We start from the raw sequence: 26,203 nt of genomic DNA, 5'->3' as shown, positions 1-26,203 counted from the left end.
GTTGTTGCTTATTGGCTTACAACTGAGATAGAGGAGTGTTATGATATACATTTCTGTTCTAAAAAATTTATGCACTTGATCATAATTATTAATTTTTTTCTGTCACTGTCTTTATATATTTCCTGGTCTTTGGTTAGATTTCTAGATAACCAGTGTATTTGCATATTTTATGCAGAGAGATAAAATAAAAAGACATTTAAAAAATTTAAGCAAGCATATACTGTAAGTCTTAATTTGGATTCCATGTAATGACCTTATACTGTAAGTCTCAATTCAGATTCCATGTAATCACCTTATACTGTAAGTCTCAATTCAGATTCCATGTAATCACCTTATACTGTAAGTCTCAATTCAGATTCCATGTAATCACCTTATGTTGTAAGTCTCAATTCAGATTCCATGTAATAACCTTGTACTGTAAGTCTCAATTCAGATTCCATGTAATCACCTTATACTGTAAGTCTCAATTCAGATTCCATGTAATAACCTTATGTTGTAAGTCTCAATTCAGATTCCATGTAATAACCTTATACTGTAAGTCTCAATTCAGATTCCATGTAATCACCTTATACTGTAAGTCTCAATTCAGATTCCATGTAATCACCTTATACTGTAAGTCTCAATTCAGATTCCATGTAATCACCTTATACTGTAAGTCTCAATTCAGATTCCATGTAATCACCTTATACTGTAAGTCTCAATTCAGATTCCATGTAATCACCTTATACTGTAAGTCTCAATTCAGATTCCATGTAATCACCTTATACTGTAAGTCTCAATTCAGATTCCATGTAATCACCTTATACTGTAAGTCTCAATTCAGATTCCATGTAATAACCTTATGTTGTAAGTCTCAATTCAGATTCCATGTAATAACCTTATGTTGTAAGTCTCAATTCAGATTCCATGTAATAACCTTACAATGTAAGTCTCAATTCAGATTCTATGTAATAACCTTACAATGTAAGTCTCAATTTGGATTCCATGTAATAACCTTACAATGTAAGTCTCAATTCAGATTCCATGTAATCACCTTATACCGTAAGTCTCAATTCAGATTCCGTGTAATAACCTTACAATGTAAGTCTCAATTTGGATTCCATGTAATAACCTTACAATGTAAGTCTCAATTTGGATTCCATGTAATAACCTTACAATGTAAGTCTCAATTCAGATTCCATGTAATAACCTTACAATGTAAGTCTCAATTTGGATTCCATGTAATAACCTTACAATGTAAGTCTCAATTTGGATTCCATGTAATAACCTTACAATGTAAGTCTCAATTCAGATTCCATGTAATAACCTTATACCGTAACTCTTGATTCAGACTCCATGTAATTGCAAGTAGCAAGCTCAAATATTTGGGTGAAACATATTTGGTGTTTGAAATAAACATATCCACATGGCACCTAGTACACCTGTTTTGGGCCTATGCAGCATAAAGTTTAGCCAGGGATGAATAGTAAGTAATTGCTCTCTACAGTGATTTTGAGAGCTGTTCCAGATGTTAACACAACAAAAAAAACTAAATTATGAACCTTGCTTCTGTTGCATTTGTTTCAGCTTCGGCGTTCTGCACTGCACAATTGCAAGAAGTCATCTTTGGGGTTTAATACCAATTTTCATGGATTTCATGGTTGGTACAAGCCACATATTTGAACTGATTGCCATAAATATAATTTATCTTTAAGGTATTTTATGCGAAACCATTATGTCAAATCAAGTCAATGAATTAACAGTATTAACATAATATCTGTATGTTTTTCCGCAGACCATGTCAGTTCCCAGAGCATGGGTATCTACTGACCACCAGTGTGCTGTTTGGTGAGTAGTTTTGTACTGAGGTCCTCATTATGGAACCAACAGTCCACACCAATCCGTTTATCTAATCAGAGAATGTACCTCTTTGTAGTTGGTGCCAAAATTCTTTGTACTCATTTTTAGTTCACTTTTCAAGCTTATGGTATGTCCTCTTAATCTATCATCCATCTGGCATCTGTCAACAATTGCTTTTTTAAACTTCTTTTCGAAAACTGATGGACCAGTTCAACCAAACTTGGCGCAGAGCATCCTGGCATAGAATCCTTCAGATTTATACTGATTTTGCGGATCCAGGGCCACCATTGCTAAAAATACAAAAATACTTTCAAAGACATCTTCAGAAGCACTCCAAAGAATTTGATGAAATTTGATAGAAAGCTTCCTGGCTGGAACACCTTTCATGTGTGAACAAATTATGCCAATCTTCCATAAAGTATGGCTGTCATTACCAAATTACTAAAACCTTTAAACAACTTCAAAACCACTGAATTACATTTGACCAGATTTGACAAAGCCTCCTGGCATGAGGACCTTTCATATTTGTACCAGCGATATTGATCTACTGTAAGATATTGCCAGCATTACTTAAAAAAGACAACCTTCACAAAATCTTCTTCCATTAAAAATGCAAAAAACCAAAAACCAAAACTGGATTGAATATGACCAACTCAGACACAAAGTGTCCTGGCATAGGGGCCATATAATAATATTAGACAAATGGGGCTGTTGTGCATCAAATATGGGTGAAAACCTTGAAATAATTGTCTTTATAGTATATGCAATTAAACTGCACTGGAAGAAAGCCTTCTACTGACCCAGACCAACAGTTCATGTATTTAGCTATTAGGCAGATATCAACAAAATTAGCTATGTACAGACTTTGAGGTCTTTTTCTTGATATAATATTTGTTCAGTTTGTCAATTCAAGAAGAAAAAGAGGAATATATGTAGAGCCAGTTGTTTCCTATCCATGTACCTGTTCCTAATTTTATTTGTACACAATACCTTTTCTCTCCAACATCTACCATTACCAAGCTTTGAAAGTAGCTTGCATCTGTGACAGGGAAGAAACCTGACAATTTGGGCTTAAAGATCAAGCTCACAGGGGCAAAAAGAATGAAAACTTTCCACACAAAGTACTAGATATATTGACCAAATATTATAAATGCCTTGCATTTGAGGTGATAAGACATTAATTGATTTTTTGCAAAAAAAGGTCAAAGATCAAGGTTATAGTGTCTTGAAGAAAATATAGGTTTCCACAATATCTTGATTTTTTTTAGCATTTACTTTGACTAAACTTCGTGGCTGGCTTGAATTTGAGGCAAGGAATGTGCCTATTCAGTCTGAGGTCCAAGGTTGAGGTCACAGGGACTGAAATAAAAATCATTCCACAAAACTAATCATGTTTTGTGCCATTTGCATTGAATACACTTTATAGATGGCTGGCATTTGAGGCAAGTGAGACACATATTGATTTTAGGGTAAAATGCTAAGAAAGACTAGGACCATTCTTTGTAAATGCATCATTTGCATTTGAGGCAAGTGAGACACAAATTGATTTTAGGGTTAAATGCTAAGAAATTCAAGGTCAGAACAACTGCCTTTCACAAAATAACTCTAGTTCAGTCACACAGACTAGGACCATTCTTTGTAAATGCATCGCTTGTATTTGAGACGAGAAGGTTCCTATTTAGTTATGGGTTAAATTTGATTCATGGTCATGTTCACAGAGACTGAAAGAAGAAAGTTTTTTTGCAAAATACTTGACATAGAGGGCATATAAAGTATAATTTTTTGTTCTTTTATTATACTTTTGATTATCTGTAACTATTTAAAACACAAGAAAAAAATGTAAACTCCTGTATATCAGTTTATGCATTACTGGTTTGTGTGCTAATCCCAAATCAACTTGAAAATAAGCGCTGGATTCCATCGTGTTCACTCCTTATTATACCCCTGTTATATGATATGGGGGAAAATGTACCCCTAGCAATGTTTGTCTGTCTGTCTGTAATCCATCTGTCTTTCTCTTTGCCCATAAATATTTTATTTCTCAAACTGTTCAGGGTAGTTCAGTGAAACTTAGTTTACCTTGAGCAAGTTGCACAGAAGTGCCTTTTGATTTTTAGGTTTCAGTACTTTCTTTGTTACGATGAAAATGAAATATAGCACATGTAATTGAGGATGGTACTTGGCCACAGGTTATTAGCATAAGTAGTTTAAAAATGCTGGAACATAGGACATTTTCAGAGTCTTTACATAAGTAGGGAGGATGATAACCATAGGTCATTTTCAGCTGGTGTATTGACATAAGCAGGGAGTATGGGTATCATAGGGTATTATCAACAGGAGTCTACATAAGCAGGAAGGATGGGGACCATAGGATATTTTCAGCAGGAGTCTTTATATAAGCAGGGAGGATGGTCACCATTGGACATTGTCAGCAGGAGTCTTTACATAAGTAGGGAGGATGGTCACCATTGGACATTTTCAGCAGGAGTCTTTGTATAAGCAAGGAGGATTGGTACCATAGGGTAGTTTCAGCTGGAGTCTTTACATAAGCAGGGAGGATGAGAAACATAGGGTATTGTCAGCAGGAATCTTTACATAAGCAGGGAGGATGGGAACCACAGAGTATTGTCAGCAGAAGTCTTTACATAAGCAGGGAGGATGGGAACCATAGGGTATTGTCAGCAGGAGTCTTTACATAAGCAGGGAGGATGAGAACCATAGGGTATTGTCAGCAGGAGTCTTTACATAAGCAGGGAGGATGGGAACCATAGGGTATTGTCAGCAGGAGTCTTTACATAAGCAGGGAGGATGGGAACCATAGGGTATTGTCAGCAGGAGTCTTTACATAAGCAGGGAGGATGAGAAACATAGGGTATTGTCAGCAGGAGTCTTTACATAAGCAGGGAGGATGGGAAACATAGGGTATTGTCAGCAGGAGTCTTTACATAAGCAGGGAGGATGGGAACCATATGACATTTTCAGCAGGAGTATTTGCATAAGCAGGGAGGATGGGAACCATAGAGTATTGTCAGATGGAGTCTTTACATAAGCAGGGATGATGGAAACCATAGATTATTGTCAGATGGAGTCTTTGCATAAGCAGGAGGATGGGAACCATAGGGTATTGTCAGCAGGAGTCTTTACATAAGCAGGGAGGATGAGAAACATAGGGTATTGTTGGCAGGAGTCTTTACATAAGTAGGGAGGATGAGAAACATAGGGTATTGTCAGCAGGAGTCTTTACATAATGAGGCAGGATGGGGACCTTATGTTATTTTCAGCAGGAGTCTTTATATAAGCAGGGAGAATGGTCACCATTGGACATTGTCAGCAGGAGTCTTTACATAAGCAGGGAAGATGGCCACCATTGGACATTTTCAGCAGGAGTCTTTGTATAAGCAAGGAGGATTGGTACCTTAGGGTAGTTTCAGCTGGAGTCTACATAACCATTTAAGATAGGGATCATGGAACATTTTCAGCAGGAGTCTTTACATAGGCAGGGAGGATGGGAACCATAGGATATTGTCAGATGGAGTCTTTACATAAGTAGGGAGGATGGGAACCATAGGTATTGTCAGCAGGAGTTTACATAAGCAGGGAGGATAGGAACCATAGGGTATTGTCAGCAGGAGTCTTTACATAAGCAGGGCAGATGGGAACCATAGGGTATTGTCAAATGGAGTCTTTACATAAGCAGGGAGGATGGGAACCATAGGGTATTGTCAGCAGGAGTCTTTACATAAGCAGGGAGGATGGGAACCATATGACATTTTCAGCAGGAGTCTTTGCATAAGCAGGGAGGATGGGAACCATAGGGTATTGTCAGATGGAGTCTTTACATAAGCAGGGAGGATGAGGAACATAGGGTATTGTCAGCAGGAGTCTTTACATAAGCAGGGAGGATGAGAAGCATAGGGTATTGTCAGCAGGAGTTTTTACATAAGCAGGGAGGATGGGAACCATAGGGTATTGTCAGCAGGAGTGTTTACATAAGCAGGGAGGATGAGAAACATAGGGTATTGTTGGCAGGAGTCTTTACATAAGCAGGGAGGATGGGAAACATAGGGTATTGTCAGCAGGAGTCTTTACATAAGCAGGAAGGATGGGAACCATAGGGTATTGTCAGCAGGAGGCTTTACATAAGCAGGAAGGATGGGTACCATAGGGTATTGTCAGCAGGAGTCTTTACATAAGCAGGGAGGATGGGAACCATAGGGTATTGTCAGCAGGAGTCTTTACATAAGCAGGGAGGATGAGAAACATAGGGTATTGTCAGCAGGAGTCTTTACATAAGCAGGGAGGATGAGAAACATAGGGTATTGTCAGCAGGAGTCTTTACATAAGCAGGAAGGATGGGAACCATAGGGTATTGTCAGCAGGAGTCTTTACATAAGCAGGGAGGATGGGAACCATAGGGTATTGTCAGCAGGAGTCTTCACATAAGCAGGGAGGATGAGAAACATAGGGTATTGTCAGCAGGAGTCTTTACATAAGCAGGGAGGATGAGAAGCATAGGGTATTGTCAGCAGGAGTTTTTACATAAGCAGGGAGGATGGGAACCATAGGGTATTGTCAGCAGGAGTGTTTACATAAGCAGGGAGGATGAGAAACATAGGGTATTGTTGGCAGGAGTCTTTACATAAGCAGGGAGGATGGGAAACATAGGGTATTGTCAGCAGGAGTCTTTACATAAGCAGGAAGGATGGGAACCATAGGGTATTGTCAGCAGGAGGCTTTACATAAGCAGGAAGGATGGGTACCATAGGGTATTGTCAGCAGGAGTCTTTACATAAGCAGGGAGGATGGGAACCATAGGGTATTGTCAGCAGGAGTCTTTACATAAGCAGGGAGGATGAGAAACATAGGGTATTGTCAGCAGGAGTCTTTACATAAGCAGGGAGGATGAGAAACATAGGGTATTGTCAGCAGGAGTCTTTACATAAGCAGGAAGGATGGGAACCATAGGGTATTGTCAGCAGGAGTCTTTACATAAGCAGGGAGGATGGGAACCATAGGGTATTGTCAGCAGGAGTCTTCACATAAGCAGGGAGGATGAGAAACATAGGGTATTGTCAGCAGGAGTCTTTACATAAGCAGGGAGGATGGGAACCACAGGGTATTGTCAGCAGGAGTCTTTACATAAGTAGGGAGGATGGGAACCACAGGGTATTGTCAGCAGGAGTCTTTACATAAGCAGGGAGGATGGGAACCATAGGGTATTGTCAGCAGGAGTCTTTACATAAGCAGAGAGGATGGGAACCATAGGGTATTGTCAGCAGGAGTCTTTACATAAGCAGAGAGGATGGGAACCATAGGGTATTGTCAGCAGGAGTCTTTACATAAGCAGGGAGGACGGGAACCATAGGGTATTGTCAGCAGGAGTCTTTACATAAGCAGGGAGGATGAGCAACATAGGGTATTGTCAGCAGGAGTCTTTACATAAGCAGGGAGGATGAGAAACATAGGGTATTGTCAGCAGGAGTCTTTACATAAGCAGGGAGGATGAGAAACATAGGGTATTGCCAGCAGGAGTCTTTACATAAGCAGGAAGGATGGGAACCATAGGGTATTGTCAGCAGGAGTCTTCACATAAGCAGGGAGGATGAGAAACATAGGGTATTGTCAGCAGGAGTCTTTACATAAGCAGGGAGGATGGGAACCACAGGGTATTGTCAGCAGGAGTCTTTACATAAGTAGGGAGGATGGGAACCACAGGGTATTGTCAGCAGGAGTCTTTACATAAGCAGGGAGGATGGGAACCATAGGGTATTGTCAGCAGGAGTCTTTACATAAGCAGGGAGGATGGGAACCATAGGGTATTGTCAGCAGGAGTCTTTACATAAGCAGGTAGGATGAGAAACATAGGGTATTGTCAGCAGGAGTCTTTACATAAGCAGGGAGGATGGGAAACATAGGGTATTGTCAGCAGGAGTCTTTACATAAGCAGGAAGGATGGGAACCATAGGGTATTGTCAGCAGGAGTCTTTACATAAGCAAAGCAAGGAGGATGGGAACATATCGTATTGTCAGCAGATGAGGTGTTGCTTAGTACTTGTAACTATTTCTTATGAAATCTTTTTCTCAAGTTTGCCCATAAAGTCTTTGCTGAACAATTTTAGTGTAGATAAAAGCCAAATCTGTTTATTTATCTTCATTTTTCTCTAATAATTCGATCCAAATATTAAAACAAAAATACTTCATATTCTTACTTCATATTCTTACACCTTGCTTTTTCTATCTTTTTATTAGGTGCAAGCAAATGGTTATGGCAACTAAGAGGTCATTGTTCAATATGATAGACAAAGATGCCAAGCAGGTATTTCTAATTAAATTTAGGTTTAACCTTATGCTTTAGTTTTTTCTTCATTACTGTAATTGTAAATATTTGGTTGCATTCTTGGTATTACTTTAAATATATTTCTGATAAAATGCATCTTTGCAGGGGCAGAACACTTTCATAATTTTGTCCCAAAAGATAATCTAAGTTCAGTTGCAGGTGCTTATGTAAACATTCAAATGGAAAATATACCTATACTTCAAATGAGGCTGATTACAGTATCTAACTACCTGAGTTCACTATTTCTCCATTTAATACATTACGAAATAATTTCTTATAGCTCCCAAAGTCAGCTATCTTGGAAAAACATAAGTTATATAATACCTGTCTATATAATATATAGACGAATGGACAAGCTCTTAATAATTACCTCCCCTTTACTGCCACTTGGTGGTTACCTATTGACAGGATGTTTACCAGTTGAAGCTTTTGCTTGGTACAGTAAACATCATATTGTTCAGCTTTCTGAGATTCAGGAATATTTTTGTGACTTTCAAGCATCCACTGACACAGTCTGTACAGTATTACATAAAAAGCTATTTGCTACATGTTGCAATCATTATTATTTTTTATTTGGATAATAATTTTACTCATGTTTTCATAGTTGTGGTCTTAAGAATTATGGCCTTGTCTTCAGCATGGTAACATTGGTGTGTGTTTTCATTGTTATTTGCAAACAGTCTGCACCTAATTGCAAACTGAGTTACAGTGTTGATTATTTGTACAGGTCAGTACTTTTGGGTTGTTAATTTCCTACATTTTTTTGTTGTTCAGAGTTGAACATTGGCAACAAAGTGAAAAAGGTTTAAAGCTGGTGAGGATAGAATATGTCTGACACACTGAATGTATGTTAACTTCGTCCTGCAGCATTTAGCCTTGTGGTCCATGGGATTTTGGTTCATGGTACTTTGGAAAAGCCATACAAGCAAAAAGGGACACTGGAAATATTTGAAGGATTGTGCTGTGCTGAGTCTTCATCCCAATTTGCTAGTATAATGGAGGATGCCATGATGGTCTCCCCTCCCCATAAGGGTTGCTGCAGGATGCAGATAATGTTAATGTCTAGTCGTCAAGAAATGGATGAGTAAGGGGTCACGGAGATGCTGACCTTATATCTTTCCCAGGCATTGCTGGAAGTGCAGATGCATCAACTAGTTCAGGAAGCAATGTTGCAGTTTCTGACTGTGGGTGATTTTTTTTTTACCCTCCATCCATCACATGGCTGTAGTGATGGCTTGAGGTTAATGTGAGAATGACCTCAAATATTTAAGCAGCCCAGTGGGTATAAGTCCTCCCCCAGAATATCTGAGGCCAAGTACATGGGGTAGCTGTTCAGGTTTGATGGTCCTTATCTCCATCCATATGCACCCTATGCTGCCACTCTGGCTGTCATCTTGCCTTTTGTCTGAACTGGATGAAGAGTGACCAGGTATCCATCACTTCATTGAATCATGCTTCATTCTGGCTGGCCATTCCCATGGTATGTGGAGTTATGCAGGGATCTGGTGCAGCCAACATTCTGACCATCTATCCATTTGCTGAGTTGGCCATCAATCTGTCGGATTAACACAATTATCAGCCATCTATATCAGTAAAATAAGCTGTAGTGCTTGCCTGGCTGGTGACCCAGCCATCAGGTCAGGTGAGATACTGTGCCACACAAAGGGATAATGCCACTGCCTTGTCCATGCCACTGGGTATGGTTTATGCCAATTTGGATTAATTACCAGAAGATGCCAACCTCCACATTGAATGTGGGGATAACCTTGATTTTTCATACTCAGACCCAACAGTAGAGGATGGTGTTTTGTATCAGTGTAGTCATGATAGAAATTGGCTAGGTTTTGCCGATGTTTGAGTGCCCACCAACTCCATCTGCAAGCCAGGCCTATATGATGAAGGCTATCATCCCTTCTGTCACAGTAAATGAAGACAGCATAAAGTAGATTACTGAACTTATGTCAGAATGATCCAGGATAAAGGCAACCCCTAAGAATTCTAAGAAAGCCATTCTAGTGTATTTTTGGTCACTATGGTACTGAACACACTTATAAGATTTTTGCACTGCCTTAGATAAAATCATCATGGCAGTCAACACATATATCAGCCCAACTGTTTTGTAAGTTAGGTAGGAATGTTTTCCAGGCTGTCATCATGCTAGTTCCTCCATTCTAGATTTAACATCACAAGCAAATTTTTAAGTTCTTAAAAAAATCCAGCAGTGACCATGTATGGGATCAACAGTTCTTATTGCCAAGGTTGTCAACATGGCCATGCACCACACAGTGGCTAATGCCTTCAAGGCTTCAGTTAATTTAGATCCAGTGCAATGAGATGCCTGCCTCCATTCATCTGCATTGAAGCCACATCCTTCCTTGGCTTTCTGCTCTACACCTCTTAGTATACCATTCCTGTTCAGTGGTAGAATAGAGGATGTGTGGAAGCAGGCAACACAAACATTTCCACTCCAGCTTACCTTACCATCTGCACTGGCATTCATGCCAGTTCAGTTTCAGCTGCAGTGGAGAGATGATTGGTGGCAAAAAGATAAGAGGCTGAACACTGCATTTCAGCAACAGTTGCAACTAAAGTTAAATTTCAGGTTAAAGCAAGTACCTCAATTACTGAAGCTATTTAATAAAGGAAGCCAGGTTTCTCAGTCCCTAACAACCACTGATGACTTCCAACCCCAGGAGCCCCCAGACAGCCTGCTGGTTGGTACCAGATTCCTTAATTTCAGGCAGTCTTTGATTAACCTGTTTTCACCAAAATGAATGGGTAATGCAAATTTCTGTAACTCCTTGGTCTGCTTAATCCAGCAGTGGACTTGATCTTTTGCAGCCACTTTTTGATGCACCCAAGACTGATGGTTCTGCTGGCCTAGTGGCACCTCTTTTCTGGTTGACTTGATCAGCAAAATATAATCTCAATTGAAGTAGTATAATTCCTGTATTAGTGGCACAGCAAACATTTGCTTTCTGCATGAATTCAACTGGAAAAATCCCAACCAGAAGTTATGATTTACACTGAACCAGTTTGTATAGATGAGCCCATTGGTTGGCCATCTTCTCCATGGTCAGTGACAGGAGTTACCTCTTCACAAAATCATTTATAAATTAATTCCATTGTAAATGCATTTCCTTTCTGGAAGGAACAACTTTACGGTTACATAGTTCTCATCGTGTTGGACAATGCAGCGATGTTGGCATACCTCTTCAAACAGGTGGACCAGATCACTTGACCTGTGCTTTGTTTTGGGATATTGTGCTGATGCTTCATGCAGAAGATAATGGTCCAGATCAGGCACATCTCTATCAGGCTGAATATTGTGGCCATTTCACCGTTATGAAGGGGTCAGATCTCCAGTCCTGGAGACAGAAACCTGGGCTGTGGATACACTTAATTATTTTGGAGAAGTTTAGGCATACCCCCCCCCCCCCCATACTGAGGATAATACAGACAATGAGAGGTCAGAAACTCAAAATGATATTAATAACTCTCCCCCACTCCCTCAGGTGGTACATGTCCTGTGCGAAGAGCATAGCAAGAGACATTCCCAGGAAAATCTGAGTCAGTCAGAGTTGTTTCACCTCTGCCTAGACAGGTTTCTCCTTCACACCTGGATCTTGTCAGGAAAGCCTTGTGTCAAATTTCAACCTTCTGACATGGGGAGAAGTTCATGAGCTAGAGGAACATCCAGAAGGTTGATGAGGCAAAGTGGTGGGTTTTCAAGGACTGGTACAATGTAAACAGCATCATCCTCAGCAACTGGCTGTTTTTTTTCTGTTTATTTCTGAGAAAAGGTTAACCCCTGTTACGGTCAAAAGCTACCATTCCATCATTTCTGACATGTTCAGGCATAATTATAGAGAGGATATTACGCATGATAAAGATCTTGTTTGACTTGTTCAGTTTTGGCCAAAACAGGTCAGAATTTTACACCCTGTTTCCTAAATGGAATCTGTCATTGGTTCTGATATGGCTCAGTTCAGATCAGTTCAAACCTTTACCTAGGATCTCATTGAAGCTGCTATTAGACAAAATGTCATTTCTAGCTTTGGCATGCAGAATTAGTGAGTTTCATGGCCTTATAAGTGGTACTGATCTATTTCCTATTCAGATCAGATATGTCTGTGGTCCTAATGATGCAGCTGGTCTTAATAGCCATCCGTGGGCAGTCAAAGTGTGGCCTTTTGATCTCTTTCCATGGCTTTGATATCTTATGAAAGGCAGTGATGCAGGACCCAATATGTGCTCTAATGGACTACTTGAAAATGTCTCTTTCTTCCATGAATGAAGATATGACCATTTGATCCCTAGCATTATGGCTTAAGTGGGTAGATCTTGTGAGATCAGATACACTTCAAGAAGATATGACCATTTTATCCCTAGCTTTATGGCTTAAGTGGGTAGATCTTGTGAGAACCGATACACTTCATGAAGATCTTGGATCATGAGATTAGAGCAACCCTTGCATTTGAAATTACCATTGAGAACTGAGACATAATAGAAACCATTGATTAGTATGCAGATTCAACTTTTTAATTCTTACATCTGTGTGATCTAGTTTTGCACAGACAAGAATTAAATCTGTTACTGCAGCCCAGATTACAACAAGACCAGCTTGTGATCAGCCCAATCTCCTCATGGGTGCAAGTTAAGCACTTTCACAGGATTTCCCTGGATGTTTTTGCTAGGTAAGGAAAAGTTGTTCTTTTCCCTTATATGTATACTGGTGTAATGGGTTATGTTACCTTTGTTGTACTGTCCTCACTTTAGGAGATTGGTTTATGTTTAATACAGTGAATCCAGCCATTCTTTCCTCTAAGGGTACCTTGGATAACAGTAGGTTCCTGATGCATTTCCTCCTTCTGTTACCCATGCTTATAATGTTAAAGTGATGAGGAACAGTATTTGTTGCAGTAAGAAATTTTTTTAACGTGTTTCTCTGAGAATACTGTCCCAACTACATTACACCTCTCCCTTGATAACTCCTGCACAACAGGGTCCACAGAGATTGCACTATAAGTGAGGGCGCGAGTTACCGAGGGACCTCCAAAAACACTGCGGGGGGGGGTCAGGGAGCTGGGGTTTAATGACTGTATCCTCGCTTTACAATCATGTTGATAAAAATTGTTAATTATGTGCTTCTAATGAAGTTGTTTGTTATTCTTTATAAATAATATTTATTTTCAAGATGCCCAACATGTGAAAGATCGTTCCTACTGGTTTCAACAGCCATCACATGTACGTGAAAACATCTGTGTATTACGTCACTGCTTTTTGTTTTGTTGGTTAGTCTGGTTCCCAGAATGGTATTTAATAGTATACTACCAAGTCATGAGTCAGAGTAAACGGGAACTAGACAAACTATTGAGACATCACCAAACAAGATTCCTTTTTGTTTTTAAAATTAGTGACATTTACTACATGAGACAATTTCCTACGTCGAAACTCAATTTTTGCATTGTTCAGTTAGTACAATATTGATGTCGGGATTTCACACTGAAAGTAATAGTGAGGATATCTCTAAGTGTTAGTTCAGGAATTCTCTGAAAATCGCTTGACCACAGTGGTCTGTATTGGTGAAACCAAGCTCTTTATTTTACGAAGTATTCGTTTTGCTTGGTTGCCTTGCTCTCTTCGATCACAGTTATGAATGAGTTGGTTAATTTAAGGTAGTTCATGTTGCATACACAATAACATTTATAACAATGTTTGATTGATCAACTGAAGTGAGTTAACTTGACATACAACTGGGGCCGCTAGATTTGAAGTGGGTAGGATTTGTGTGCCTTTTAACTTTTTTTATATATATTCCACCTCCTTTATTTGATTCAAAAAACATAATTATCATGATAATATAAAGGAGGCCAGCTTTTAATTCAGTGCAACAATAAAGCAAATACTTCCGCAAGTCAGTTATCAAAACACAGTTGGTACTTAACAATATTCTCAGAGAAAAGCTTAAAGACATGGCTGTTATGGTAGATTGACACAGTTTACATTTAAAAACACATTACATTTATGATGATTATACTTAAGAGGAACTAAAAGATGGAATTAAAACAAATTTCACTTAATCAAAATCAATTATTTGACATTTAAATATTACTGTACTGCCTACACTTGGCATAAGTGACATTTTCATTGATCAAAATTTCCTTGAATATCTTTGATTATGGTGTACTAAGAATGTCGTTTGGAAAGAAAATATAACCAATTATATGACTTATTAAAAGTTTATAATTTCAAAATATTGATTAAAATTTCCACGTCATATCTACATGAGCGATATATCAACATTTCAGTTACCAGTTTTGATCGTGATTTTGTTAAGGTTGAAAAATAGGGATCAATTTTTTGGTTAAAACAAATGGGATCCACTCCTGACCCCGCGTTATAAGCTGGTTTGTGAGTTATCAGGGTGCGAGTTATCGAGGGAGTGGTGTACTATGAAACCCTCCCATTCATTGCTACTGACTCTAATATCCTCATTGATGTGTTTCTCAACTTAAACATCCAGTTGATAGGTAGCCATCTAACAGGTACAAGGCAAGGTAGTGAAACAGAGTTATTTGCCCTTTGTCTATATGCTATATAGATGAAAAATGCAGACTTTTAATCTTTCTGGGTTTGCTTAATTCAGGAGGTAGTGAAGTTTATTTCCTAATATTAATGTGACTGGGTAAATATTCTCATAGAAGCATAATTTGCTAGCAAATTTTCATTCTCCTTTAACTTTTACATACTAGAGCTACCAAATTAGGTAAAGTTCAAATATTCTGTCAAGGAATTAGATGATGTTTTGGGCTTTTGTCAGTTTTATCTGTATTTTTTTAGTACATTATCAGCTTTATCATACCAAGGAAATGGGAGCTAAGTGCCTTTCACAAGGACACACCAGGAGGTTGACCTGGGCTGGCCTGAGTGGGTACTGAACCTTTATCTGTTGGATTTCAAGTCTGACACTTAGGAATTTAATATATAAATGAGCTATAAAAATTTTATCCATAGCTCCATATTAGGCACCAAAAAAATATGCGTTTCCCATCAACCAACCATCCTGTTTCTCATTGCTGATCCAAACACTTCCCCACCCTTATAGTAAAAACCAAACACATTCCTGAAATTTGTGCATCTAATTGAGCTGGTTTTGTACAGTACTTTGATGTTTATAGTACATGATATATAGTAATTATTATAATATATATGTGTTTTATTTAAGAAAAGTTACCTACCTACCATCATTTTAAAAGCAGTGCAATAATAAACACATGTTTTTGCCTTAATAATAAATTTGGTCCTGATATTCATAAAATCTTTTAAAATGCCAAATTCACGTTGGTAACATTTTTTACTTTTGATATTTGACTTGCACAAAGAAATTTGTTTAGCCCTATTTTCTGATGGGTTCAAACCACTTCACAATGAACCTTTAAAAACAAGCTTTAATTTTTTGTTGTAGTTTATTAGGATTGAAAATATATTCAGTATATCTCTCATACTTAAAGATTGGTTATACCCATGGCAGATATAGTATTAACTTTGCAATGAACACTCACCCAAAATTCATATCACCTCAGACTACATTATTGTTCATTGCATGCTTTTAACATCTTGCAATGAAGCAGAAGTAAAAATTGGTCAACAGAATACAGCTTTTAAAATTAACAGGATTATTACTTGCTTGGAAGGGAACAGAAGATTGGCATGCCTTGTATCTTTGATGTGTGTTTTCTGGGAGAAATAATGCTGATTTAGTCATGGGCTTACTTTCATGTTTGCTACCTAACCCTGACCTCTGCATATTCATTTTCTTTCAGATATCAACTGACCCAGACTTTAGAATGAGTGTATTTAAGCACCATTTTCTGAGTAATCCTACTTCCACTAACTATTACACAAAATGGCGACAAGATATCAAACTGGATCCCTCAAAGAAATGGACCCTAAAGAAAGAAAAATCATGGAAATTGTCTCAGGATAATGTATGATTATTTTCATTCTTAGTTTTTTATGCCCCATCATGACTTTTAGGAACTTGTGCTGTTGGTCTTGTCCAAATGAACATATATCTCTCCATCACCCTTTTGTTAAGTTTTCACATTTAGGTAATTTTGGCACTATGGTGGATCATCCATGTTTCTAGATGTTTCCATATATCTCTAAGGAGAAACTATTATTCTCATTATTATACTTTGATATAGCAAAATGGAGACATTAAATATTGGTGTACAATCAGCACTGGTATTGGGTTTTTAGCTCATCTTTTCCTGAGACCATGTGAGCTTATGTTATGGTCTTTCATCTGTCTTCCATTCACGAGTGTAATTTGCAACTTCCTCTCAGAGACTACTGGACCAATTTGCATGTAATTTTAAAGGAGCAACCAGGCATCAAGGTCTTCAGATATGTTCATTGGATACTTATCTTATCTCCATTATGGTGACCACTCTGGTGGCTTAGTGGTTAGAGCATCTGCATCAGATCGCAGGTTCAAACCCTGGCAGAGTTGTACCAGAGACATAAAAATAGTACTAACAGCTGCCTCGCTAAATGCTCAGCATTAAGAGGTGGTTATTAGGACTGGCCAACCTGTTGTCAGGGTAATGTGACTGGGTGGGACATAATGCTATAAGTCTGCATGATGCTGCAGTGCTAGACATCATTATAAACTGCCACACTGCAGACATCGTAGCGATATGACTGAAAAATTGTTAGCGCTATGTTAAAAACCCAAATCACACACACACACACTCCTCTAATATAGCTATCATTTATTTTAAAAATAAATAAAACAAAAATAAAACAGCTTCTTCTAATAAAATGCTAAACAAAATTTGACCAACATATTCTAGCAGAAAGAGATTTAAAATTGATCCAAATGATGCCAGTACACTGTCAATGGCTGCTGATATAAAAATAATAGAAAACCTTTAAACCTATCATGTAGAAGTTCTAATCAGAATTTGTAGAAAGCATCATGGCAGATAAGGCTTTAAGATCTTTACAGATGATGCTGACTACTGTTACTACCATTACAATAAAAGGAAGACCTTGACCTCGGCAACCACTTAACATAATTTGACCAAATTAGACAGAAAGTATCCTGACATAAAGGCCATTCAAGTTTGTACAAATTATGCTGATTTGCCATAAAAAATATGGCCAGTGTTACTAGATTATAAATATGTTGAAAATATTTATCTGTGAAATTGTTTAATAGAATTTGACCATCCTGGTATAAACACCTTTCAGATTTTTAGCAATGATGCCGTTCCACTATCAGATAGAGCTGCTGTCACTAAAAATAAAAATAAAAACTTTAAAGGTCCTCACCACAAGCCACTCAAGAGAATTTGTTCAATTTTGCATGGGTGAAAGTTCTCCATTATATGATGGAAATTCTGTCTTCAGAATGTCCACACAGGTTGATCTTTCAAATTGTGCAAATCTGTTAGGGGGTGGGGAAAGGGGATTAAAGTGATTGGAAATATTTCACTAGGATAAATAATGCTATGGAATACTGAATTTTAAATTTATGATTTTCTTTTGAGCTAGCAAACAGAAGTTTTCATGCAGTATTCATTTCATTCATGCTCCTCAGATGTGTTCTGTTGAATCATGAAGTTTGTATTTCACTCCATAATTCAGTGCTGTCTATGGTAACACAGTCAAATATTCCACTGCTATTTTATTCCAATATTTGCCTCACATGAATGATAGTGGATTGAGGGCACTGCATTATTTGAGTACAACACCTTGGCTGATTCTATTCCTCAAAGTATATGATTCTACTATTGTTTTATCTATTCCCTCTCCTTTACTTCATAGAAAGATTTATCTTGTCTTGGTAGTTATCAGTCAGGGCAATTAAACTTTGTTCATTTGCAGACAGTAACTGCAATTTTTTCTCTCAAATTCAGTAAAGTTACAAATGTATAAATGACTAAAAGAACAGCACACTCCTTTTGCTTAGTTGAAACTTCAATGTTTTCATTTTCATTTCCATTTGAAGTTCGCGTATCGTCTCTTGGCCTATGAATTTAAAAGCTAACTAAGGTATCCTGTTCATAAATTGTAAAGTTAGCTTTGAAAACATTTCCTTAACAAATTTTATTTAGGCCAAAATCCGAAACCTATGTTATCCACATAAATAGCACATAAATCAGCTGTAAAAGTGATAGGACACAGCAGATGCACTAAAATGAACATCGGAGGAGATGTTACTTTCAGCATTGTGTGTGGGTTTTAATAACAGTAACATTGATAAAGTGACAAAGAATAGGAACCTTTGCAATTACTATATAATTAACTTATCCAGAAAACTCACAATAATGTTTGAAAAAGAATAAGACCTCATTCATCCTGGTCATTATGTATTATGATTCCATTGATGATTTACTGCAGTACTGTACAGGCTACATTAAAGCAGTTTGAGTAGATCTATCATTATGGAATCACTTTTGTGTTTTAACAACATATAAGCAAACAATACAAACCTTCGCATTGGCAGAATGTATCTGTGATGGCTTCATTTCATAACAGAATAGTTAATCATAGTTGGGATTTAGATGACTATGTCACTACAGTGGCAATTGTGACCTGTAAATTAGTATGGTTTATGATCTTTTTCATACAACTTTACCTGGTACATTTATGGAGTCTGGTTACCAGACTGTACTTTTGCAAGCATTTTTAGCTTGCCTTGACGAAAAGAGAAGACAGAGACATGTACATGGTACATTCTTGGTTAACCTTGTGCATTTAGCTCGCATTGTTTAAACTCACTATGCATTCTGTTTTACCTGGAATATGAAAAGCGGTTAGGGTATGCATCTTGATAAATACTTAAACTCCTCACAAATGTTAGTCACTATGACCCATATTTCATGCTTCACTGACCGGTTAAATTTTGTGTTTTAAATGTTCATGCTGGAATCTTTAGATGAGATGTTTGTATATACATTTCTCCTCTTTGATAAAGCAATTCACTATAACTCAATTCTGGATATAACATGGCAGCGCCATTGACTCTAAAATAAAAATGATAAAAGTTACAATTTTATAAATATTGACATCTGTCAGCTAAAACCTTTAATTCAAAAACTACAGTACTTGATTTAGACATTACCAGAATTTGTTTCTTACAGTCACGGTTTAACTAATTTGCCACTGTTGTATTCAGGCAAGTTAAAATGTATTCCTAGCATTCTGTTGAACACATGATATTACCTGTGTCTCTAATAAGCCATAATTGTCATTGGTCTGCATTGAACTATTGTATTTAGCTAAAGTACACATAACTGTCGAATTTACATTTTGCACTGATGTCACCCCAGCAGATCAGTGACTTGATCTCTGTAAACACAGCTCACCGATTATACAGAAGACCAGCTTATTGTTGACCATTGCTTATTGACAGCTGGACAGCAAAAGATTACAGAAAGGATTAGTGGCAGCATTTCTTTTGAACTTGCACTGCTTTCTGTAATCAGTTGAGGTACAGCCTAGAAGACATAGACATTCATTTGAATAATGTAGCTACAGTATAAATGGGCTTTATGGAAACCATTGTCACTTTCCAGTGAAATCAGATTTGAAGTGAATTAAGATATTTAATCTTGCAATGGATACGTCAAAGAAAGGTAAGTTTATTTTGTGAATAGGATTGTGATTTGAAGGGGTTCATGGAGGTGGATGTTGATGAGGCTAAAGCTATGTTACAGGATCATTTTAAGTCATTTTACAGTGTTGAGCACTGGATCAAAATTGATGAGGACTGCCCCACTGTTGAATGTAAGACTGATGCTGACATAATCCAGTTCTTCTCAGGCACCAAAGGAGAACATTTAAATCCTGTTCAACGGGAAGTAAGATCTACTGTTGACATTGACCAGGAGGACCCTTGCTGGTTCCAAAGTCATACTTGCATTCAAGATAGGACTGGTGTAAATAAAAAAGCTAGGACATTGAACCGTTGAAAATTATGCAGCTAAGAAATATCAAAAACTTTGTTGTTCAAAAACAATAAAACACAAAAATGATCTAGTCTCAAACAACCTACAGTCATGAAAGACTTAGCAGTAGGAAATGTTCCTGTTGTGAGTGAATAATGTTCATTCGATTTGGATTAGTTCTTTTTTTTGAGCATCATTGGATTTTGAATGGATTACATACATGTATATAAGTTTGTAATTTTTTTCAGTTATTTTGTGTTCTGGAATGGCTGAAAGCATGCTGCACGTAATGTGATGTCACTCATTGGTTAATAGTCATATGCAACTGATATTTTGAATTGAAAATGATTTATTTGATTGATAAAAAAATGTCTTGACATTACTCAGTACACTTTGTAGAGACGTTCATTTTGCAAATTGTTTTTAATGTTACTCATGGTCAATCATATGTACAACAATATCGGTTGAAAGAAACCAGTCTAAAGCTTAGTATATTTTTATATACGTTTGAAAATATTATTATTGGACATAATTAAATGTATAAATACTATGTAGCGAGGAAACCCACAACATAATTTATTCAAACTAACAGTATTTCTATACATTTGACTGGTGGTTTGTTTACCCCATCACCACCATCCACCCAGTACACTCAACATTTTTGATCAATTTTGCTATACTGCTGTTCATTACATAAAACAGTTGGCAGTTATGAACCCTGACTACCACATTATAATGGGGGAGAGCTGTGTCTCTGTTAGTACCACACATGGCAAAATGAGGTAGGTCACTGAACTACGTTTCACATTTATTAGCTTAGGTTAAGTATTGCATTTAGCTCATGACCCCAGGCATGCTGTGTTCACCTTGTCCTATCTACAATCATGCAGATTTGTGTGAAGGGATGCATCTTGATGAGCATTACTCCCTCATTGCAGAAGTAGGTCATTATGATCCATATTTTTTTTGCATTACAGACTTGGATTAAATTGTTTGTTTGATGTTCATTTCAGGCTAGAATCAATTTGATGATGATAAGCATCTCTGTTACAAACAATACAAAAACATTGACAAATGATGCTGAAGTTCCATCAGTTATGGATGAAAATGCAATTAACAACATTGGAAGAAATTTTTGCATAAAGCTCCAGCTGACATGAATAAACAATCTCAGGCCCACATGGTTGACTTGTTTATATTTGTACAGTTGTTTCATCTTCTGTATGTGTGTATGTGTGTTTGTATTTGATGTAAACTGAGGACATTCATGAGATCACACACCAACATGCCAAGGACACACATCCAACCAAGGAGGTCCTCTGTTGGAAAAATGGTAAAATATTGCTTCTACCAACTATTTTAGCCTAGAATAACGTAAAAATCATGATTTGTAGGAAGGTCCCGTTTACACGCTTGGTGCCTGTTCATGATTTTGGAGTGTGTCTTTCTTCCAAAGCTGGATATACACTTGCCTGAATCTATGTCCTAGATTGCCCAGTGGAAAACTTGTAGAGAGAGATCTCCGCTATCAAATTATACGTTGCAAAAACATATTATCTCCCTTTAGACCCAAGCATCAAATACCAACTACTTAGATAAACTATCGGAAGAAATACTGGTGCATATAACAGTCCCTGGTATTTTTTAAAAATATTTTATGCATGTGAGACAATAGTGTTGGGAAATTCACGATACATTCATACCATACATCTCCAATACATGCAAATAAATCTATGACAAATACAAAAGAAGTACATCAAAATGCTATTGGGAATACGCATGAATTCACTGTAGAGTTGTACCGAAATTGCTCATTTATCCAACTCACCTATAAAGTTAAAACATCCTCTTTGCACCAAGATTTTTCACATGTAAAGATATTGAAAAGACATCCTTGATATGCAAAATTTATTTTATGATTATAAATTGAGTTATATCTGCCCCTATTTCATCATTAGCCTACTTAGTATTCAAACAGGAGAGAACATATGTGAATCAAGTGAAAAATCCCACTAAAGTGAGATCGAATTGTCACTAACCGAATCTGGAAGTTACATGCACAGAATGTCAATAAATATGTAGAAAGATAAATATATTATGTAGAGGTCAAACATTTATCATCAAGATGATCAGTCCCAAAATAAACCATTTAATTACAGCAATATGTTTTTCATTACCGTGCTCTTAAGACCTGTGACTTCACATGCAAGCAATCATAAATTGTTGAATGCATTCAATGTTCTTTTAAATGTATATACTTGTTTCAGTTGGTGATTTGATGACTTTGCTTAACATATCATGAATTATGTTTGTATCGGTAGTTCTGTTGTAAACAAAGTCTTATCAAAACAACACACAAAATGTAAACACAAGGCATCCATCTATATGATTTTCCCAAATTTAAGGTTTCTAACAATAGCTCACCGTTCCGGATCACTGCCATCTCACCTCTGTCTGCGTGGGTTCGAGTCCAAGGCTCGGCTAGCGTGGGTATGGGGGAAAGCCTGCCAGTAGCTTCTCGTGGGTCGGTGGTTCTTCCCTGGGTTTTCCAGGGTTCTTCCTCCACCATTAATGCTGGCTGCCATGTATAGCCTATCTTGTGCTGAAAAATGGCGTTAAACCCTAGAACAACAACAACAACAATAGCCAAAATGCTCAGGATGTTCTACTGGACCAACTTGTATTTATATCTTAAAAGAACATCTAATATTCTTACTCATTTAGTCTTTTTTCAGTATGTTTTGCACAGAAGACAATGTGGAAAAAGTGTTTAAAACTTCCAATCAGTGATACAAAATACCTTTATGAGGTACCTTGAATTTGCAAATGTATAAACTAAGTGATTTGGAAGGCGAACCGTGAGAATGCCAGAGAGAGAGAGAGACAAAGAGAGATTCATACGCATATTATGAAACAAAGATATTACTCTATTTTGTCAAAAAGCAAATAGTCATCGCTGATAAGGTGAATTTCCTGCCATAAATGCTCAGATCCAACCAGATGGTATTGTTACAAGCCAGGGGTATTTGCTTGACAGAGCAGTGTCAACCCCTGGCATGATTACGCTAGAAGTCATAAGTTTACCCCAAATTTCCAAAGACTTCTATACAACTTAAGTTGTAAATTAGAGAACCCTATGTATCCATTCTATGCATAAATATTTCGCTAATCAATGCAAGACCACAGATCTCACAACTTGCCAAATATCGATTAACTGCACATCTGGATGGTTTGTCTTCATCAACATTCCATACAGTCAGCAGTTCACACCATAGAAACTATATAAATATCCCTTAACACACGGAACTATTTTTACTATGCAACACTAGGCCATTCAATTTATGGTTTCGCCAGTACAAATGCATTACATTTGCCACCATGGCAACATAAATGGTATCTGCCAAGTCCCTTCTTTATTCCTTTGTGTAATTTACCCGGTCTCCTCTCATAAATACTGCTACTACAGTCACACCACCAATGTAAACCACTAGGTTTTAATAGGGACTATGGTATCACAGGGACACTATGGCGCTTTAGACCTGAATTCACTATAAGTCAACCATGGCATCATGGAAACTCATTAATACTTCACTCAGTGACATTTGCTTCTATTAATTGGCTAATTATTTTGGGCCAAGGAATATTTCCATTGCACCGAGTTCCAATAATCAAACAAGTAATCACACAAATCTAAGAATTCCTTACAATGGGGCACTATAACCAAATGTGCATATTCCAAATTTATTACAGTACGATCTCCAAAGCAGTGGACTAGTCCGAAGCGTGTCATGTCATACTAAAGTCTAAGTGCAGGACAATCAGTCAATCAATAAATTGATCAGTCCATCAATAACAACAAGATATAAATATTCAAAAATTAATGTAATTGCCTAAAGAACAGTTGTAGACAAAACCCTTATGGAGTTTACAGTTACTTAATACTAGTATGTGATTTGGATTTGATATTAACGTAGCTTTAACAATCTCTCAGTCATATCACTATGATGTCTGAAGTGTGGCAGTCTATAGTGATGTAGAACACTGGGGCATCACGCCGCAGACATGCAGCATGATGTCCCACGCAGACACATTATTCTGACACCAGGCCGACTAGTCCTAACACTAACCTCTTAATGCTGATTGCCTAGGAAGGCAGCTATTAGTGCCAATTTTATGTCTTTGTTAAGACTCGGCCATGGTTTCGAACCCACAACCTCCCGCATCCAATGTGTACGCTCTAACCACTAGGCCACCTGAGTAGGCATATTGATTGTTAAGACTGGACTAGATCTGCAAACATGTCCTTGTTGGTCATAATGTACCAATGTCCATGGTCTCCGTGATTGTGTCAAATAGTGTGCATCCTTAGTTTGCATGGATTATACAGAATATTTGTGTAAATGTGTGCATCCTTGCTTGCATTGCTAAATTTCATATTCCTTAGAATTGATAATACAGATCCCTACTTGATACATCACCATTTGCTATTAATTTACTGCCTCAAAATGTATTTCTTTTCACTCTAACATCGTCAGAACAAATGTCCTCGGTAAGCGTTTCCATACTTGAGCCCTCCATATCCACCAAATACAAGAATGCGTGTGTGTGTGTTGTAGGAGATAGGGATTAATAATAAAAATAGTGTGCTGGTGCATTTATCACAGCTGGTTCTCCATATCGCATCTTCTTGTCCATACAAAAGGAACAGCCAGTAACAGTAACCATTTGCTTACTGTAGATGAATCAATGCAAGTGGCTATCACCAGCTCTACAGTTCAACGCTTGTCTTGACAGGTAGTGCTACAGTGAATGAGCTCAGGTATCCAGGTATCAATCATTACATCTTAAACTCGAGTCCAAATTTGGGACATACATTTGCCATCTTTTTATGGTGATTCTTCTAATTGACCTGCATCGTTTAGTGTGTGTCTACTAAGTGATTAGTAATTTTTGTGTGTTTGTTATTGATGGGAAAGGTTCTGATATTTTGTATTGGAAGTTTGTAAATGCCTGGGAAATTGGGATGGGAGTTCAGTGTTAGGTATGTTCTCAGATCTGAAAGGTAGTTTGATGATTATTGTAATTTCAAGTAGTTCAGGCTGATTGTTTTGGCCTCTTTAAGTACTCATGCTGTGGATTGGATAACCATTGCAGCCATAAAAGGTTAACCTTAGGCAGTAGCCATTGATAACATCTTCCTATGATGATAAACAAAATTAGTAATATTGACTGGGTAATTCCTCAAAATTGCATGTTTGCAAACTATTGGAGCATTAGGCAAAAATTTCAACAATACTTTAATAGAGTCTGTAAAAATTATACAAGGACCAGTCCAAAAATAATTTAAATGTTGAGCTGAAACACAATCATCTTGAAAGTCAAACCTTGACTAAAATTTAATTTTATGGTCAGTCAGGGTACAGCAAACACACTGTATATTGCATCTGATTAAAAAATTACTTTTGCTTAAAAAAACATAATCACTGAAAAAATTTCAAAATATATTTTCAGATGTTTGAGAATGATTGTTACAAATATCTCGGCTTTAACAGTCAGATGGTCTGAGGTAAAATTTAAGTGGTCAATCAGTAGTGTCCACAAAGGCTGACAAGTGATGACCCTTGGTCAATCCTGAAAATAACCCTTCATTTATTCATTCTTTTTTAAATGTAAATTTTTCTTTTGCAGATAAGTGAGGAGACATATTTTGCTATTCCACTTGAAGGAGAATATGTAGATGAAGTTGTTATTGTTTCCAATTCTGTAAGTTGCTACTCTACATTCAGCATAAAGCTTAACCATGTCTCTCTGTCTTCCTTTCCTCTAATGTTCATTGCAGATTTCATTTCTGCTAGCAGGACTCCAGTGATTGAAACTAAAATTGGTGCAAGTCTTATAAATTAAGAAGAACCATTTTCCAGCATTATGTAGCAGAATTCTAGCTCCATTTGTCTTAAACCCTTACCCTTTAATTACGTTCTTTTGGTGAGGGCATCATTGTCATATTGACATCTTTTGGATAATCCTTTATGTCACACCTGACATTTTTTTCTAGTCAGTGGTT

At 37.4% G+C, this 26,203-nt stretch overlaps 1 protein-coding gene across 1 annotated transcript in view; it reads left to right on the top strand.

Annotated features, from left to right (window-relative positions):
• The window catches only part of LOC149802674 (GPI inositol-deacylase-like), a 205,915-nt gene that overhangs the window by 39,479 nt on the left and 140,233 nt on the right, over nt 1-26,203 (top strand). The window contains exons 11-14 of the mRNA XM_089952048.1: nt 1,775-1,827; nt 8,089-8,155; nt 16,003-16,167; nt 25,828-25,902. Of these exons, the coding sequence (XP_089808174.1) occupies nt 1,775-1,827; nt 8,089-8,155; nt 16,003-16,167; nt 25,828-25,902 (360 nt within the window). The remainder of the gene's footprint in view (nt 1-1,774; nt 1,828-8,088; nt 8,156-16,002; nt 16,168-25,827; nt 25,903-26,203) is intronic.

This window comes from Sinohyriopsis cumingii, chromosome 3 (assembly GCF_028554795.1).
Source record: "Sinohyriopsis cumingii isolate HCF-2022 chromosome 3, ASM2855479v2, whole genome shotgun sequence".
Lineage (NCBI taxonomy): Eukaryota > Metazoa > Mollusca > Bivalvia > Unionida > Unionidae > Sinohyriopsis > Sinohyriopsis cumingii.
The sequence above is the reverse complement of the archived record's forward strand: the minus strand, read 5'-3'. Positions and strand labels throughout refer to the sequence as shown.